General features: G+C 34.9%; 1 protein-coding gene across 1 annotated transcript; it reads right to left on the bottom strand.

Annotated features, from left to right (window-relative positions):
• Positions 1-406: 406 nt before the first annotated feature.
• On the bottom strand, positions 407-17,618 carry LOC140165533 (uncharacterized). The gene is made up of 7 exons (XM_072188819.1): positions 17,293-17,618; positions 16,069-16,549; positions 13,291-13,534; positions 12,449-12,681; positions 10,988-11,132; positions 2,565-2,700; positions 407-2,202 (listed from the first exon to the last, which is right to left on the bottom strand). Exons 1-7 carry the CDS (start codon positions 17,616-17,618, stop codon positions 2,103-2,105), a joined length of 1,665 nt encoding a protein of 554 aa, XP_072044920.1. The 3' UTR covers positions 407-2,102.
• Between the last annotated feature and the right edge of the window lie 1,951 nt (positions 17,619-19,569).

The following is a 19,569-nucleotide window of genomic DNA, read 5'->3' as shown; positions in this document are numbered from 1 at the left end:
TGCTAATGAGTTATGTACGTTTAACAAAAGTGTGGTTGTTTCAGCCCTTTTTACAACTTAATTCAAGAACCACAGGACCTACAAAGTATATCTGTGATATTTGGATTCTTCTACACCCTCGCTATGAATTGAGCAATGTAATTTTTACCAAAGCTCACTACCATTCGCAAGATGCTGTGAACTACCAAATCGCAACAATTAAAAATAGTTGCTAACCTTAAGTGCAATAAATACTTATTGTTTGGCTCACATGATTTACATTAAGGTTATTAACTATTTTAAACTGTTGTGATTTGGTAGCTCACAGTTCACAGCTTTGGCATTACTCATTTCATAGCGAGCATGTAGAAGAATTCAAATATCACAGATATACTTTTGTAGGTCCTTTTGTTCTTGAGATGTTGTAAAAAGGACTGAAACAACAACACTTTTGTAAAACGTACATAACTCATTAACAACAATAAATCAAGCAAGTTTTCAAAAGTATAGGATTTGTAAAATGAACTTTTGCAAAACATCAAGGTGTTATTTTTCAATAATATATTGATCTAGATGATGAAAATCGATTTCATTGCTTGCTTCGACCAACAATACCTTGTCTTCCCTTAAATATAAAATGGCAAAGCATTAACTTTTAACCAGCACCATGTGATATTTACATATTCATAAATAATTTATAATTTGAGTAAAATAAAACAATTCAGTTCAATGTGTGAGTTGTAACACTTTAGTCCTAATAAGTATAATTTTTGTCTACTTTTGTCAAATTAATAAACACAATGTGTAGTAAAAATAGATGCCCTTTATATAATAGTCACCATACACCAAGTGTTTTACCACTACTTGGCACTGTATTGGTATTCATGTTTTGGGCATAAAAATCAGTGACAACACTATCTTTGGCTAACAGGGGGGTGCTGATTTTGAAAAAATGGACTTTTTCCAGGGGGGCATTTTGTGAAAAGTGGACTTTCTTCCCAAAATGTCAACCTTTTTTGACCAAAAAAGCGTAAAAACCTTCATCTAGATAATGCTACGCTAGCAAATTGTAATTTTTGGGACTTTTTGTATACTTGCTTCTTGTCATCCCAAATCTCAACACATGCTATGGTATACATTGTATTATTTCAGATGCAAATAAGCATTGATATTGATGAAAATCAATATACTTCATTACTGTTAGCATTTTATCATTATATTCCTCTTTTTTTGCAAATATGAAAAAATATTGCACACCTTTCACAAATCCACAATGTGGATAATCTTAAGCCATGTATAATTAACAACAATCTGCATTACATGCATTACATGCATTACACAGGTAGTGCCGGAAATGTAGCACCATAAAACATCAAGGCGCCCACGGCTGAGGATATCCAAAGATATCTTAGGAAAAAAACTTTATAAGACACTGATTTTTTTACAACCTAATAGTAATATACATTCAAAGACTTCAAGCCATTTTTTCAATTATCACTGTCTGCACTCAGTAAGGCACCATACACAAATTTGTTTGATCTTTGGATCAACCGTCGATGCTGCTTTGATGCTTGTTATTAATGAACTATCAACTAATTAATCAGAATTAATGCTAAATTTATATCGGTAAGTCTCACTAAAGGCATAAATTACTATGTTATCACATAACAATAGTAAATTTATTTCATAAATATATAACACGGATCGAACAAGCATCGATGGCTGATCGAAAGATCAAACTAATTTGTTTCTATTGCCTAACCTGTTTATATACCAATTTGTGATTCCTTTATTCATGAATCTACCATAACTCAATATTCTCGCCAAATCTGCAAGAACCCAGTGAAAATGCATCACTGCCACACTGACTGCACCAGGATTTTTTTTTTCTTGGCAAAGTAAAATTTTTTGTGGGTGGGGAAAATTATCCCTAAATAGGACACTTTTGGCTCAAAATACAGGACCCAATACGGGGCAATTTTGATCCAAAAATATTGGGGGAACTGGGGTAAAGAAAAATGTTCGGGTGGTGACAAATGCCTGCGACTGAACTCTGCATCAGAATCCCATCACCTGTCTAGCTAATTTCCTGCTGTTGCTCCCTTTGCATCATCATCTCCTTGTTAAGTAGGAAGTTGTAGATCTGCCATTATGTCATCATTGATGTAATCTTTTAGGCATTCCAAGCTGTATTTCCAAAGGGCCTCCTGTTTCTCAACATTTCTGTCAATAAAATAACAAACATGATTAAAGGTCTTGCACAGTATTTCACACTAAGCATCTGCAAATAAACACTAAGCACTTTCTTGAGTGGATCTTAGTTTCCATACATGCCTCGAAATGTCATAATTCTGTTATTGTGGAAAACTGAGTTATATGCTATGATCCCGGGGCTATAATCAGCTGCTAGGGGAACATGCCCAAAACTTAAGCTGATTCCATTTAGGTGCATTGGGACATGTGTAAACATCACAAATATGCAAACTTAAAAAATTTTAAACAAATTAATCAATTTCATATTTATATAAGATCATACATTATGGATAATAATGTTAAGTTTACAGTCAGATTAAGTACTGGCTTACCTGGCAAGTGTTCCTGGGTTGTGGGAGTTTGTTGCACATTTGTGATCGAAGTACAGTGCTTCTCTACCATCATATGCTGGATCCAGGATAGCTCTCAGAAGGACTTCGGCTCCTTGTTTAGCGGACTTGGCAATGCCTGAAAAATATTTAAGTTGAATGTGTGAAATTTATTGTGTTTTTCTTTTAAATGTTCTTTTTATAGCCTTGTGAACATCTTTTTGCAATCAGTTCCATTGTTCCAACATCTCAGCTGAAAAATTAGTAATAACTCATTCAGTCCTACAATCTTTGAAGCCAAAACTGCTTCCTGCATGATCATACCTGTTACCAACTGTCAACATTTGACAACCAATTGCCATAGGCAAGTCATTTTCTGGAAAGCTGGACTAAACAAGGTCATCTGGGTCATATACTCCCCTTGTATGTAGACAAACTGGAAACTTTGTAAGGACAGGAAAAGAAATTCTCTGGGAACTAAGAGCTGTTAAGAAGAATTTTATTATTCCGTGGGCAATCTGTGACAACATGAATCAATTTGAAACCAACTGTCAACATTTTACAACCAATTGCCATAGGCAAGTCATTTTCTGGAAAGCTGGACTAAACAAGGTCATCTGGGTCATTATACTGCCCTTGTATGTAAAGACAAACTGGAAACTTGTCAAGGACAGGAAAAGAAATCCTCTGGGAACTAATTAAGAGCCGTTAATAGTACAGGAGCAGCAACCTCAAAAAAATGACTTCGTTCATCCCCCACTACATACAAGGTTTGACACCATAGGTAGTAAGTATGGACCCTCTAGATCACTGCTAGGTAGGTAGTGGACTCAAATTGTGGTATCACTTTTTTTACAGGTCATTTTATGTATGGACGTATAATCGCATAAAATCACCAAAAATAGGACAAAATTAAGGGTAGGGAGATATAAATTCCCATAACTCAACTTTTACTCGTGATTTTGAATTCATTTTGGTATCAATATGTAGCTAAATGATTTTCCTAACTTTCTAGTATTATTTTAAACAAAAACAGGTTTCATTTGAGCATATTTGGAAGTATATAGTCCATAAATGAGTGGTAATCTGATTTTTTAAACCATATGTGTAAAGTTTGACATTGGCCTCAAATCTCACAACTATACCACTTTTTATTTTCAAAATTGATTCAGTTTCCATTTTTAATTTTTTAATTTAAATTTTAATGTTTAATTATTTTGTTTTTAATGTTAAGCATATCAAGGGAAACATTATTGTAAGAGTTCCAATCATTATAATATGTATGAGTTCGTTGGGGTGTCTGTGGGACGAGGTGTGTGTGGGGGGTGCTGGGTGTACATAGGGTATGTGTGGGGGTGAGGGGATGAATGTGTGTGTACATGTCTTAATATGTCACTTCACTGCACCAACTTCCATTTACAAAATCCGTTAAGTTTCCATTGATGTGAATATTTATGTGTAGGATGTGAGTAACCACTGGGAAAAAGACAAAAATGTTTAAAAACCCAAAAACCCAACAAAAACTGATGTTGATTTCCCTCGTATATCAGCATAACATAGAAAAATATTAAGGGGTAGGGAAAATAAATCATCAGAACTAAATATTTTACTCATGATATTGACTTCATCTTGGTATTAATTCTATTCAATTCAATTTAATATGTATATCTAATTGATTGTTCTAACTTTTTGTATTATTTTAAAGCAAAGCGACCATTAGTTGTCAGGTTAAAACACAGAAACTGTGAGAAAAGGGTACGTTTTCTATGTCTAACAGCGTAAATATGACAATATTAAGGGGTAGGGGAAATATAAACTGCCATAACTCAACTTTTACTTATGAAAATTAATTCATCTTGGTATCAAAATATATCCAAGTGATTGGTCTAGCTTTCTAGTAATATTTTAAAGCAAAGCGACCATTATTTGTCAGGCAGTTTATACAGAAACTGTGAGGAAAAGGTAATTTTTCTATGTCTAACAGCGTAAAATGACAATATTAAGGGGTAGCGGAAATATATAACTGCCATAACTTAACTTTTACTCATGAAAATAAATTCATCTTGGTATCAAAATGTATCTAAGTGATTGTTCTAACTTTCTAGTATTATTTTAAAGCAAAGCGACCATTATTTGTCAGGTAGATACACAGTATTTGTGAGGAAAAGGTAACTATTCTATGTCTAACAGCATAAATAAATATGACAATATTAAGGGGTAGGGGAAATATAAACTGTCACAACTCAACTTTTACTCATGAAAATGAATTCATCTTGGTATCAAAATGTATTTAAGTGATTGTTCTAACTTTCTAGTATTATTTCAAAGCAAAGCGATCATTAGTTGTCAGGTAGATACACAGTAACTGTGAGGAAAGGGTAAATATTCTATGTCTAACAGCGTAAATATGACACTATTATGGGGTAGGGGAAATGTAAACTGCCATAACTCAACTTTTACTCATGAAAATTAATTCATCTTGGTATCAAAATATATCCAAGTGATTGGTCTAGCTTTCTAGTATTATATTAAAGCAAAGCGACCATTATTTGTCAGGCAGTATATACAGAAACTGCGAGGAAAAGGTAATTTTTCTATGTCTAACAGCGTAAAATGACAATATTAAGGGGTAGGGGAAATATATAACTGCCATAACTCAACTTTTACTCATGAAAATGAATTCATCTTGGTATCAAAATGTATCTGATTGGCTGTTCTAACTTTCTATAAACAAAGCGATCATTAGTTGTCAGGTAGATACACAGAAACTGTCAGAAGAAGTCATTTTCTATATCTAGCAGCGTAATAGACCGTTCACAAACACTTGTAAGGGGAGGGCCTGATGCAAAAAAATTTCATCGCAAAATATTCTTTCGAGCCCCCCTTCCCTTTACAGACCTCAAAAATTGTAGGGCCCCCTTTTTGACATGAGAATTATGGGTCAACCCCATAGAAAATCATATAAACTCAATTTTTCCAGGAAAATTTTTGATCATTTTTTTCAGGCCCCCCCCCCCCACCCCTTACAAGTGTTTGTGAACGGTTCCTAAATATGACAATATCAAGGTAGGGAAATATAAACTCCCATAACTCAACTTTTACTCTTGATAATGAATTCATCGAACGTCCTGGTATCATTAGTTGTTATGTAGATACAAAGGAAATGTGAGAAAAAACTTCCATGTGTAACAGTGTCAAATATGATAATATTAAGGGTAGGGGAAATATTACCATAACTCAACTTTGGCTGCATTAACTTAAATTGAATGTAGTATACGATTGAGGTTTCTTACGTTAATTCGTCGTCCGTATTCCATAGTGGCGTATAGTGGGCGCCGCGAATAAACAACTTTTCGAGAAAATCGGGTTTGAAGAAATGCCAATTTAAAATCGAGTTGTGTAAATCAGACATTCATTATATTTTGTAAATGATGTGAAATTTCTGTAGTAAAATTTTATTGTTATATATTTTTCAAAAGAAATAAATACATACTATTGCTGGCAAACTGAAAATAAAACTATACGTCACTATGGAAAACGAACAAAACGCAATACCCTAACCTAACGTTAACCTCGGTCGCCGTGTAATCCCTATGGCGTTACTTTTCGTCGTTCGTATTCCATAGTGGCGTATAGGTCCGATACGTGTGCGCCACTATGACATACGATTTTTTTCATTTTGCCGATATTTCATAATTATAAAATGTGTATAAAAAGTGGCGTATGGTCGATACGCAACTATGGAATACGAAAAATGTCACTTTGTAACTATACGCCACATTTAATTAATTAATTACTAATTAATTAGCTAATTATGACTAATGAGACTTAGAAAAAATGAAAGAGAACATCATTAAAAACATATGTGCCAATTTTCTAAAAAATGACCAAAATTCACTATACGCCACTATGGAATACAGCCGACGAATTGGTGCAATTGGACCATTTTTAAAATTTGACCTTTATTTATGATATTGATATATTCGACGTTATAACCCCTGAACTAAGCTTCGTAGAACTATGACAATTGTCTTTTTTAAAATTCTTAGCGATGAGAGGAACAATTTGAGATTACAACATTACAACATGATAGGATAATTTTTTAGTATTGGCCCCATTATGACCTTCAACCCCTCGTGGGAAACTTAATTGCTTTTAAAATAATGCCAGAAAATGAGAACAATCAAATAGCTGCATATTGATGCCAAAATGGAATTCATTTTCGTCAGTGAAACTTGTGTTTTGGTGATTTGTATGTCCCCTTACCCTTAATATTGTCATATTTTACGCTGTTAGACATTGAATATTAACATTTTCAAACATTTTATGTCTATCTACCGGACAACTAATGGCTTAATTGCTTTTAAAATAATACTAGTAGGTTAGAACTATCAAATAGCTACATATTGATACCAAAATGAATTCATTTTCATCAGTAAAACTTGAGTTTGGGTGATTTGTATGTCCCTTACCCCTTAATATTGTCATATTTTACGCTGTTAGACATTGAATATTAACATTTTCATACATTTTATGTTTATCTACCGGACAACTAATGGCTTAATTGCTTTTAAAATAATACTAGAAGGTTAGAACTATCAAATAGCTACATATTGATACCAAAATGAATTCATTTTCATCAGTAAAACTTGAGTTTGGGTGATTTGTATGTCCCCTTACCCCTTAATAATTGTCATATTCTACGCTGTTAGACATGAATATTAACATTTTCATACATTTTATGTCTATCTACCGGACAACTAATGGCTTAATTGCTTTTAAAATAATACTAGAAGGTTAGAACTATCAAATAGCTACATATTGATACCAAAATGAATTCATTTTCATCAGTAAAACTTGAGTTTGGGTGATTTGTATGTCCCCTTACCCTTAATATTGTCATATTTTACGCTGTTAGACATTGAATATTAACATTTTCATACATTTTATGTCTATCTACCGGACAACTAATGGCTTAATTGCTTTTAAAATAATACTAGAAGGTTAGAACTATCAAATAGCTACATATTGATACCAAAATGAATTCATTTTCATCAGTAAAACTTGAGTTTGGGGGATTTGTATGTCCCCTTACCCCTTAATATTGTCATATTTTACGCTGTTAGACATTGAATATTAACATTTTCATACATTTTATGTCTATCTACCGGACAACTAATGGCTTAATTGCTTTTAAAATAATACTAGAAGGTTAGAACTATCAAATAGCTACATATTGATACCAAAATGAATTCATATTCATCAGTAAAACTTGAGTTTTGGTGATTTGTATGTCCTTACCCTTAATAATTGTCATATTTTACGCTGTTAGACATTGAATATTAACATTTTCATGCATTTTATGTCTATCTACCGGACAACTAATGGCTTAATTGCTTTTAAAATAATACTAGAAAGTTAGAACTATCAAATAGCTACATATTGATACCAAAATGAATTCATTTTCATCAGTAAAACTTGAGTTTGGGTGATTTGTATGTCCCCTACCCTTAATATTGTCATATTTTACGCTGTTAGACATTGAATATTAACATTTTTCTCATATTGTATGTTTAACTACCTGATAACTAATGGTTTAATTGTTTTTAAAATAATGCCAGAAAATGAGAACAATCAAATAGCTACATATTGATACCAAAATGGAATTAATTTTCGTCAGTGAAACCTGTGTTTTGGTGATTTGTATGTCCCCTTACCCCTTACACTGTAAAAAATAACAGTGAAATTTACAGTAAAATACTGTAAAAAAGGCTAATTATTTACAGTATTTGGCTGTAATTGATAAAAACAGGCAAATACTGTATTTTTTAGTTTAAATTATCTAGGCCTATCAAAGCTGAAATTAAAATTGGAGTTATAATTCAACGTTTAAGCAATATCAATATCATTACTACACTGTAAGAATGGTCACTTATACGATTAAGTACTAAATATCACGTGACTAAATTTTACAGTAAAAGTGTGCAGCCAATCTGCCAACCAAACCCTGTAAAATTTACAGTATCCTGTAAAAAAGATGAATTTTACAGGTTTCAACTGTATTTTCTTGACAGGAAACTGTAAATTTTACAGTTAGGCGATGTAAAAAACTGTTCTATGGGAAGGTGGACTTTTGAAGTCAGTCAGCATTTTTATCCTAAACACATTCTCAAGCTCTAAAATAACTCGCCAAATATACCTATTTTACAGCATTTTGAGTGTGTTCATTTTTACAGGATACTGTAAATTTTACAGGGTTTTGTTGGCAGATTGGCTGCACATACTTTTACTGTAAAATTTACAAGACTTTGTTTACAGTGTAATATTGTCATATTTTACGCTGTTAGACATTGAATATTAACATGTTCGTACATTTTATGTCTATCTACCTCACAACTAATGGTTTAATTGCTTTTAAATAATACTAGAAAGTTAGATCTAACAATTAACTACATATTGTTACCAAAATGAATTCATTTTCATCAGTAAAACCTGAGCTTTGGTGATTTGAATGTCCCCTACACCTTAATATTGTCATATTTTACGGTACTACACATGAAAAATTGACATTTTTTAAACATTTTATGTCTTTCCAGCTAACAATTAATGGTTATTTTGCTTTAAAAGATCACAACAACCAAATAGCTATATATTAATGCCAAAATGAATGAATAATAATGAATAAATGTCGAGTTACGTTGGTTTGTACGTCCCCTAACCTTTAATATTGTCAAATTTTACGCTGTTACACATTGGAAAATTAACATTTTTATCATATTTTATGTCTATCTTATGGTTTTTCTGTTAAAAATAATACTGGAAAGTTAGAACAATCAATTAGCTACATGTTGATACCAAAATGAATTCATTATTATGAGTAAAGGTTGAGTTATGGTGGTTTTTATTTCCCCTACCCTTAATAATGCCATATTTGACATGCTTATACATAGAAAAGTAACCTTTTCTCACATTTTATGGCTATCTACCTGACAATTAATGTTTGCTTTGCTTTAAAATAATACTAACACGTTTGAACAATCAATTAGCTACATATTAATTCCAAAATGAATTCATTATCATGAGTTGAAGTTGAGTTATGATGGTTTATCTTTCCCCTACCCCTTAATATTGTTACACACGCTGCTACATGTGGAAAAGTAACTATTTTTTTACATTTTCAGTCTATTTTCCTGACAAACAGCGGTTGATTTCACCCCACACATATAAATATTCAAAATATTACATGAATGGCAACTTAACAAACAAATTTTGTTAATAGAAGTAATATAGTTCAGCCGGGTGACATATTAAGACACGTAAAACTCCCCAACCCTGAACCCTATACACACCCCGCACCCACCCCACATACCCACACACACGTACCCCAAACCCACACAACACAAACCAACATGCAAGCAAACATGCACATACATAAATATTTGAACCAGAACATCAAAGTTTGCCTAGATATGCTTGATATTAAAAACAAAATTAAAAAATGGAAACTTAATCAATTTTGAAAATAGAAATTGGCACAATAGTAAAATTTGAAGCCAATGTCACAAAAACACCCAACCTACGCATTGTTGTGAAAAATCTGATTTTTCACTAGTGTATGGACTGGCCACTCCAAATCATGATCAAATGAAACCTAGGTTTGCTTTCAAATAATACTAGGCAGTTAGAACAAACAATTAGCTACATATTCATACCAAAATAAATTCATTATTATGAGTAAAAGTTGAGTTCTTGGAGTTAATATTTCCCCTACCCCTTAATTTTGTCATATTTTTGGTGAATTTATGCGATTATACGTCCATTCATAAAATGACCTGTAAAAAAAAAGTGATACCACAATTTGAGTCCACTACCTACCTAGCAGTGATCTAGAGGGTCCATACTAACTACCTATGGTGTCAAACCTTGTATGTAGTGGGGGATGAACCAAGTCCTTATTTAGGCCCCCTGTGGGATCTTGCTCCTGGACTATAAGGAGAATTGTATTATTCCATGGGTAATCAGTGACCACATGAATAAATTAGAAATGTTATTACAGAGACTTATATACATGTATGTAGATGAAGTTTAAATCTATAGAATTTAAAGTACTTTTAGGATACCGTATAACCCCGTCTACAAGCATATATAGTGTTTTTTATAGAAGCTTAATTAATTCGAAGCCAGCGTTAATATACCAATACAATTGATCGGTCTTAAAATAATACTTGTTTGGATATGCTTGGATCCGTAATTTATTTGCTCAAACTCCATAATGGCGACTGGATTAATGTAGCTTTCATCAGAAGCATACTATATGCTTGTAGACGGGGTTTTACGGTATATCAACAAAATAGTTATTTCTTTTGGCTCGACCCAATACACAAATAAACAACCTCCACCACACACACAAATACTTATGTACTTACCCACTGTTTCCAGTGATTTCGACATGAAATTAAATGCAGAGTTATAGTTTCTGAAAATATCTGTGTTGACTACACCAGGGTTTACAGCGAACCATCCAACTTGTGACCTTTTGGTACGCCTCTCAAATGCGTACATGCTCATCACCTACATAAATAAGACAATCAATATCAACAACATATAATATAAATTTAAGGGGGTACTACACCCCTGGCCAATTTTGTGCCTATTTTTGTATTTTTCTCAAAATTATAGCGCATAGGTGACAAATAAGATATGTGTATTATAGGGGCAAGGACTACAACTACTGCGCTGAAAATTCAGCAACTCAAGGCAAGCAGTTATTGATTTATTGATCAAATATTGGTTTTCCCTCATTTTTGACTGTAACTCCACAACTGTTGTCTGTGCTGAAATAAAATTTCCAGTGCAGTATTTGTAGTCCTTGCCCCTATAATATACATATCTTATTTGTCACCAATGCACTATAATTTTTGAGAAAAATGCAAAAATAGGCTCAAAATTGGGCAGGGGTGTAGTACCCCCTTAAGCATGACATGAAAGGATTATATTGAAGGATCACAAATTTTAGTCTCTTTAAGCAGTGCATAAAGTTAGATGTTTTTCAATGAGTCAGTTTAATTTGGCAGTTGTGAGCCCTGCTAGTTATATTTTAGTTTAGGTGCTTATAAAGTGCCTTAAGGTGGTACTACACCCCCTGATAAATTTAGTGACTAATTTTGCATTTTTCTCAAAAAATAACTACACACTGGTAACAAAAGTTATGTATATTATAGGGGCAACGAATCCAGTTACTGCAAATTCAGTGATTCAAGACAGTATGTTAAGAAATGAGGTACATTCTAGTGGTACATCTTTCCTTATCATAAATAACATACCCCTTGCCACTGAAATTCCTGTGTAGTTACCAGTGTGTTATTAGTTTTTGAGAAAAATGCAAAAATAGTCTCAAATTTATCAAGGGGTGTAGTACCACCTTAAACCCAATGAATCTCAAAGTGCTGTACAAATACATTCAAATGGAAATAAACACTATGAATGAATAATTACAGATAATTAAAAACCAATATGTTAAAAATACTTTTGAACTAGAATAAGCCAAGAAATAATAGTGTATCGAACAAAACAACAAGCTGCAATCAAGTGATTCAGCAATAGACAGGTCTGGTCTTCTGGATGCATGCTACACACAATGCATGACAAGAAAAAATATGAAACGGGGAACACAAAACAACATGCCTGAACAACGAAGGGAAATAAACCGCAGTCAAGAGTGCAGATGTACAAAAGGAAGACAAAATATATCTGATATCATATTCCTTACTACACATGAGAGTATACATTTGAAAGAAATAACAACATTCAAAATACAAGCAACCATTTTAGCACACATTTGTAAAAGCAGTGGAGGTTGTCTTGAAGTTCAACACAAAATCACTTACCTGAAAAAGTTTGGAGTTGCCCTGCATCTTCCATGAATTAGATGATATCTTGCCCTGCATATCATCTATGTTAAAAGCAGTGGAGGTCTTGAAACTAAAGGCCCCACTTGTAGTAAACACAATACGACTATTAGGGCCACTCTGCTTGATCAAAGGTAACAAGTGGAGTATCATGAGATAGTGGCCTAAATAATTGACTTGGAAATGGATCTCAAAATCATCACTTGTGTACTCTGCAAAGAGAATAATCAAAATTAAATTTAAAAAAAAACACCCACAACTCACAACAGTAACATTGGAAGATAAATTTTTTTTGGGGGGGGGGGATAATCATAGATGGGAATCTAAAAGTCTTCTAAAGAAGAAAACTGAACACTTTGGTCACTTAGCTTCCATGCGGTACGGCTAGAATTGCGACGAGAATCCACATATATTGATTTTCATGCGGAGTCATGTGATTCAATTCTCAAATTTGCATGAATCAAATTTAATTCTCATGAACTGTTTAGACAGCAAAGATGGTGTCATATTCCATTCCAGACAACCATTGCAAGAATTGAGTTTGATTCTCACACTGAGCAGCAAAATACTACCCCTGTGCTGTATTCTACAAATATACCCTCAGGATATAAATTTGATAATAAGCATATTGGCCTATAAGGAGTTGCTCTGACAACAACAATTTACAATATATTTGTGTTACATACATTTGTAAATTAAAAGAAAAAACACACAAGTTTAACAAACTACCCTAAAAATTTGTTCTTGTCCGAGCAACTTCTTAATAGGCATACATGTATATAATTATTATTGAATTTTTTACAGTATTTTGAAATATTCACCTTGTTTTGGTGTTCCTATACCAGCATTACACACTAATGTATGCAAGGGATATCCTTTAACTTTGTAAGCATTGATAAACCCCATTGTTGATGACAGACTACTGAGATCTAATTTCATGAACTCCAAATTCAATGTCTCAGCCTTGTTTAATGTTTCATCTCCAGTGGTAGCTACATCTTCCTCAGGTTTGGCTTCACCACTAGTTGCACCAGTATCTTTGTTGGGGTTGGTTTCAAAGATGTTTCAAAAATTACCGTCATATTGCATAGATTCATCAAAGAATGGTTTGAAGTACTAACCTTATTTAGTAATTTTAAAAAATCGCGAGCATTTTACAAAATCAATGTTTTTACCTGTCGGTACTACAACTCGTGAAACACATTAGTGATGTGCCTGGGTGACCTAATCTACTAACCTTTAACGTTTCCTCTATGAACTCTAACCCTCCTGCAATATGGCGCCTATTGTCTAGAGTTAAACTACATCTTCTGGTGTGTTACGTAATACTACGATGCCTATCCCATTATATCGATCCCTGTTTTGGTTTTTGACAGTAGACTTGGGCGGTACCTATCCTGACATTAGGAACCGCGCATCCAGGATCGATGGGCGATGGGCGATACTAAATTAAGGGTGGGGTTGCGGGTCATCGATATAGTTGCGGGTTAGGTAGGGGGAGAGGGGCATGAATTTGTCGGTGACCGGAGTCAATTTATGACCTTCCCCCCTATCGCGGGCTGAAATTTTCTATGACCCCCTATCTCGGATGAAACATTTTTTTATCATCGCGCGACTGTAGGCTAGTATGAAAATGGCATTTCGTGATCTACAGCCTCATCCCCCAACTTTTATTCTCAAAAAAAGTCATTACCGGTATGTTTTCTATGGCTACATGTTTATGAACCCAAAACGTCTTGCAGATTTAGTTCGTTTAGCCAAAAAAATCGTCAAATTTGAATTTATTTCGTTCTGGTATAGACCTAGGCCTACCCCGGTGGTACGGTACTAATACCAGAACGAAATTACAACAGTGGCCTATGGAGCAGTGTAATAGGCATGCACATAATCATGCATAGGGCCTAACTCGCAAAGGCCAAATCGGACTCCACAACTGAAATTTTGGGAATAAGCTTTTTTTCGTGAATATCTACTGAACAATGTCATAAAAGACGGATGCTAGGATCACGACATCCTCCTTTAATGTGCGAGCAGAAAATGTTAATTGTAAAATAATCTAAGTAAAGATGGTAAACTTTAACGTGCTCAAAAATTTCAATAGGACTAATATATTCTTGGTGTAATAAAATTATGACCCCCCTATTTTTGTATAAAAATTGTATGAGTTGGCCCCCATTATATTCATCACGAAGCCCCATTCTGAAAAAACTGACAGCCCCTAGAAAGTTTTGATATCATGACATGTGGGCTTATCAAAATGTCTCAACTTTTATAAGAATTTTGACTTGAAAGTTTTCCCAGTTTCACGGAATTCCGGAAATAGGGCCTACTCCTTTTTTTGGTAAGGCCAAAAAAAAAAGTTTTTTGTTTGTCCTCCACCGCCCGCTCCTCAGATGAAGGCCTGACCAATATGTTTTTTTTAAATTTTTTAAAAATAAAAATAAGTAAAATTCTTTTTTTTTTTCAGATTTGGAGTATCTCTGGACCTATAGCTAGAGCTAAATGCTAAGATCTTTCATGGTTGAAAATAAAAAAGCCCCCAAAAAACATTTTGTGTCTTCAATATGCAAAGTTATAACTTGTGTTCATGTCAAAGTCTATTATTTTTAGTGACTTCAAAATACATTGGATTTGAAATCATTAAAAGACTATGATATGAACACAAATTATAACTTTAACTGCATATTAAAGAAACAAAATGTTGGTTTTTTTACGTCACCATGAATGATTGTAGTATTTTAGCTCTAGCAAGGTCCAGGAATACGCCAAATCCGAAAAAAATAATAAATAAATAAAAAATAAAAAAATTCGCCCGCCGGCACGTCCTCTTTCAAAGCTGTGGAGGACAAACAAACTATTTTTTTTGGCCTAACGGAAAGACCCCCCCTCCCTCCGTTTTTGGGCCTTAGCACAAAATGGAGTTGAATCTCTCAAAATAGTCCTAGTTTCGATTGGTACTTGGTATGAGTAATGTTGTTTTTCCCAAAATCAGATTTAAAAATCAGATTTTGGTAGAAATACGGTCATAGTAAGACATAGGACAATATTGTAACACTAAGAACATGTATAAGACTATTATGCTCTTTTGAATAAGACCTCACGTGACCTTCCAGATAGGCTCTCCAGCTAAATTAGCTAATGATTTCAGTAAATATTTCATTGCTAAAGTAGAGACTATTCGTCAAGTCAAGTCAAGTCAAGTTAAACTTTATTAATCCATTTCTGGAAATTACATGCACATATGAGATCATAAAACTACATTATATTAGAGAACAAGCATTATACAAAAACAGTTATTATAAGCAAAATGAAATTCAAGGGTACTCCCTAGAAATGGAATGAAAACATAAATTAACGACGGTACTTCAAGTTATGATAAAAAATAGCTTGAGGAACAAATGAGTTCAGGTACCTGTCTGTATTTGCACGGGGCAGTTGCATACGACCAGATTTTGAGTTATGGTGATATGACAAGCGATGGTGGAGTGGATGTTGGGGATCCTCCATCACATCGGTGAGCTTTTTCAACAAAAGATCAGTATACACTGTCTCGAAAGCCTGTCGTGGTGAGCCTATGATTCTACTAGCTCTTTAATTACCCTTTCCACCCTCTGTCTGTCCCCTATGGTAATGTTCCCTCCCCAACAAAGTAAACAATATCGCCAAACACTTGCTACAACTGAATCATAAAACAAAGCGAGAATACGAGAATTGACATGAAAGAAATTCAGTTTCCTGAAACAATACATGCGAGAGTTCAGTTTTTTAACCATGTGATCAACATGTATATGCCAGTTCAGCTTGTCATCTATCATGATGCCAAGGTACTTGTATGATGACACGCGCTCTACGTTGCCTCCTTTTAAGACAACGGGACCTGGAGAACGACTTTTAGAGGTTCTAAAGTCAACAACCATTTCCTTTGTTTTGGAGACATTTAGCTCTAAGTAGTTGGCATCACAGTAGTTGACAAACCGAACAAGCTGTTGTTGGTAAACAGTATCATCATCATCGGCAATTAGCCCAATCATGGCACTATCGTCCGCAAATTTAATAACAGGACATGCAGGGTCATTCGATCTAAAATCGGACGTGTAAATAGTGAATAAGAATGGTGCTAAAACTGTACCCTGGGGGCACCAGTATTAGATGTAAGCATATGAGACAATGTACCGTTGGACGTAAGTCTGACATATTGAGAACGATTGGTTAAGTAATTTAAAATCCAGGCCATGAAAGAACTAGGCACGCTACTACTGTCCATTAATTTTTGAATCAGCAAGTGCGGTTGAATGGTATTGAAAGCGGACGAAAAATCAAAAAACATTGTCCTGACTGTGTTGCCGTGCTGATGTTGATGCTGTCCATACTACCTCTTCAAACACCGCTTCTCAATATTCTATATCTAGCACATTGCAGGATTTGCAGTGCCCGCTTGACAAATTTGAAGCTGTGTCTGAAAAAGAGTTATCAAAAATAATAACGCAATGAACCTCCAAGTCATATGACCTAGACCTCTTACCGACCTATAGTAGTTGTTAAAGAAACATCTCCATATCTTTCTCCCTATTGTTAACAAGATCGTCAATAACTTCCTCCTTTCTAGCTGCTTTCTTGCTGAGCTACGTAGGGCTACCATCACGCCTGTGCTGAAGAAGATGTCCCTTGACAAACAGCAGCTCTCTAACTACCGACATGTCTACAATCTGGCCTTTTTTGGGGAAACTGATTGAGAAGGATGTCTCTGCTCAGGTCACCAAGTATAAATAAACAAAAGCAATAAACTGGTTGAGCCTTTGCAGTCAGTGTATCGGGCTGCTCACAGCCTCATCACAGCACCGAGACAACACTCCTGGCCGTTCATAATACCATTCTCAGAGCCAATGATGACAACAGGGCTGTCTTTGTGGTGTTGCTTGACTTGACTGCTGGATTTAATACGGTGGATCTGGATCACCGTATTCTGTTGCAGCAGTTGAGCCAAGAATTTGGCATCATTGCTGATGCCCATAGAGTGTTCCAATCCTACCTTGAAAATCGCAGTAGTCAGGTCTTTGTGAAGGGATGCTATTCTGATAAGGTTCATCTGCCTTATGGTGTCCCCCAGGGATCGGTCATTGGCCCGATATTTTTCACCTATTACACTCATGCCATCGGTAACATTATTCGTAATCACGGCCTCCAATATCTATGCTGATGATGTTCAGCTGATCATCACCTTTAATCCCGATTCCTGCCATCCCGGGTGATGCTGCTTGTGCCTTGTTCAAACTTTCCAATTGCATCCGTGACCTACAAGCTTGACTCGCCAGTAACAAGCTTGAGCTCAATATGACCAAGACTGAATTTTTTGTTGCCTCTTCTGATTATCACTACATTAATCTTAAACATCTCACCCTTTGTTTGGATGGGTTGGAGAGCTCCGTATCTTCATCCATAAATAATTTAGGGGTCATTTTTTGACCATATGATATCGACATGAAGATGTCCAGTTATGTTGCGCATTTGTCCAAAACTCTGAACTTGCAGATTGGCAATGTTTGGAGGATTAGGCGGTTCCTCAGTTTTGATGCGTGTACCAATGCGGTTAGGACTATCGTCCTGTCCAAGATTGATTACTGCTTATTATTGCTTAATGGCATCTCCCAGAAAAACCTCAACCGCCTGCAGCTTCTCCAGAACAAGCGCGCCAGGCTCATTTTCAGAGAGCCTAAATATACTCATACTTCTCCTTTACTTCATAGTCTGCATTGGCTTCCAGTTGCTTAACGGTTTCAGTTCCGCATTCTCGTCCATGTTTATAAGGTTCTTGCTTCATCTACACCTGAATACCTGTCCTCCATCCTTCACACCCGTCATTCTGGGTATTCATTGCGCTCTACTGCTGTCACTTGCCTTTCCATTCCGAGATCCCACAAGTTGGCTGGTGACAGAGCATTTTCCATCATTGCCTCCCCTTCAGAAGTTATAAAACGTTGCAAAATGAAAGACTAAAATTGAAGCCATATGGGGCAACATTTTGTCACTATTATTGTGCACAATTCGATTGTGGTTTTTTTAACTTTTGTGTAAATTATTGTTTTATTATTTCAGGTATATTTTATTAAATGCCATAGCAGTAAAAACTGAATTGCGACACAATTTACAATTTACAAACATCAAAATTTACAAAAATATATATCTATGTACAATTTCAAAGTAATATATTACTACATCAAAAAAAATATATAAAAGAAAATAGGATTACAAAAACAAATTTCAATCAAATTCATAAAAAGTCAAAGAGGTAAGAGTAGTGCACTGGTAGGGAGCTCAATTTTTGCACAAAACATTTTATATTAATTGGAATGATACATGAATATTGCACACAGTTCATTGAGCACAAACAAGTTAAAAGGCACTTGAATAAAAGTTAAAAAGACACTGGTGAAAATCATGCAAACAGTTAGCACATCAAAATTGAGTGATTTAAGAAGTATAGGAGGGTAGTTCATTTAAAAGACTGGTAAGATAGGGTTGTTCTTGAATCGATCAGTTTTGAATCGGAATGGTTTGAATTGTGCTCGTTTCCGGAGTTGCATACTTGACTTGAACTCAGAGCAGGGGAACCACCTTGAGAATCTTTCAGAGCTGCTAGCTTTGATTGCAAATTCCTTGCAGATATGAATTAATTATGCGGTCCACAAGAGATTGAAGGTTGAGGACTTCCAATGCATCAGAGTAGGTTGTATAATCTGATGAAAGGATGCAACGGCATACGCGCTTCTGAATCTACTCAAGGTGGCTCACCTGCTGCTGAATGAGGCCAGCACTCCAGAGTGGTGCAGCATACTCTAGACATGGGCGGACATAACCTTTGTAAACGGTAAGGAGATCTTCATTGTCAAGCCCGGCTCCTTTCAGTTTTCTGAGCATGAACAGCTTTCTGTTGGCCTTACTGTACATTGTATTTACCTGACCCTCCCACTTCAAATCCTTATCAATAATAACTCCAAGTAGTTTGACTTTATCAACAACCACAAGATTCTGACTAGAAATACAGACTTCCACGTTAGAAGCAGGTTTTCTACCAAAATGGACTTGCATGACCTGACATTTTG

The sequence above is a fragment of the Amphiura filiformis genome, chromosome 12 (genome assembly GCF_039555335.1).
Source record: "Amphiura filiformis chromosome 12, Afil_fr2py, whole genome shotgun sequence".
NCBI classification, from domain to species: Eukaryota; Metazoa; Echinodermata; class Ophiuroidea; order Amphilepidida; family Amphiuridae; genus Amphiura; species Amphiura filiformis.
This window is presented reverse-complemented; position numbering and strand designations above follow the sequence as displayed.

What these genes read in the sequence shown, in the direction of transcription:
- LOC140165533 (XM_072188819.1), bottom strand. Translation starts at nt 17,618, where the DNA reads ATGAGTGTAATAGGTGAAAAATATCGGGCCAATGACCGATCCCTGGGG. An exon ending in ACAGACAGAGGGTGGAAAGG is followed by an intron (nt 13,535 to 16,068) that starts GTAATTAAAGAG and finishes GGTAATTTTTGA; the next exon opens with AACATCTTTGAAACCAACCC. An exon ending in GCAACTCCAAACTTTTTCAG is followed by an intron (nt 11,133 to 12,448) that starts GTAAGTGATTTT and finishes TTATTTATGTAG; the next exon opens with GTGATGAGCATGTACGCATT.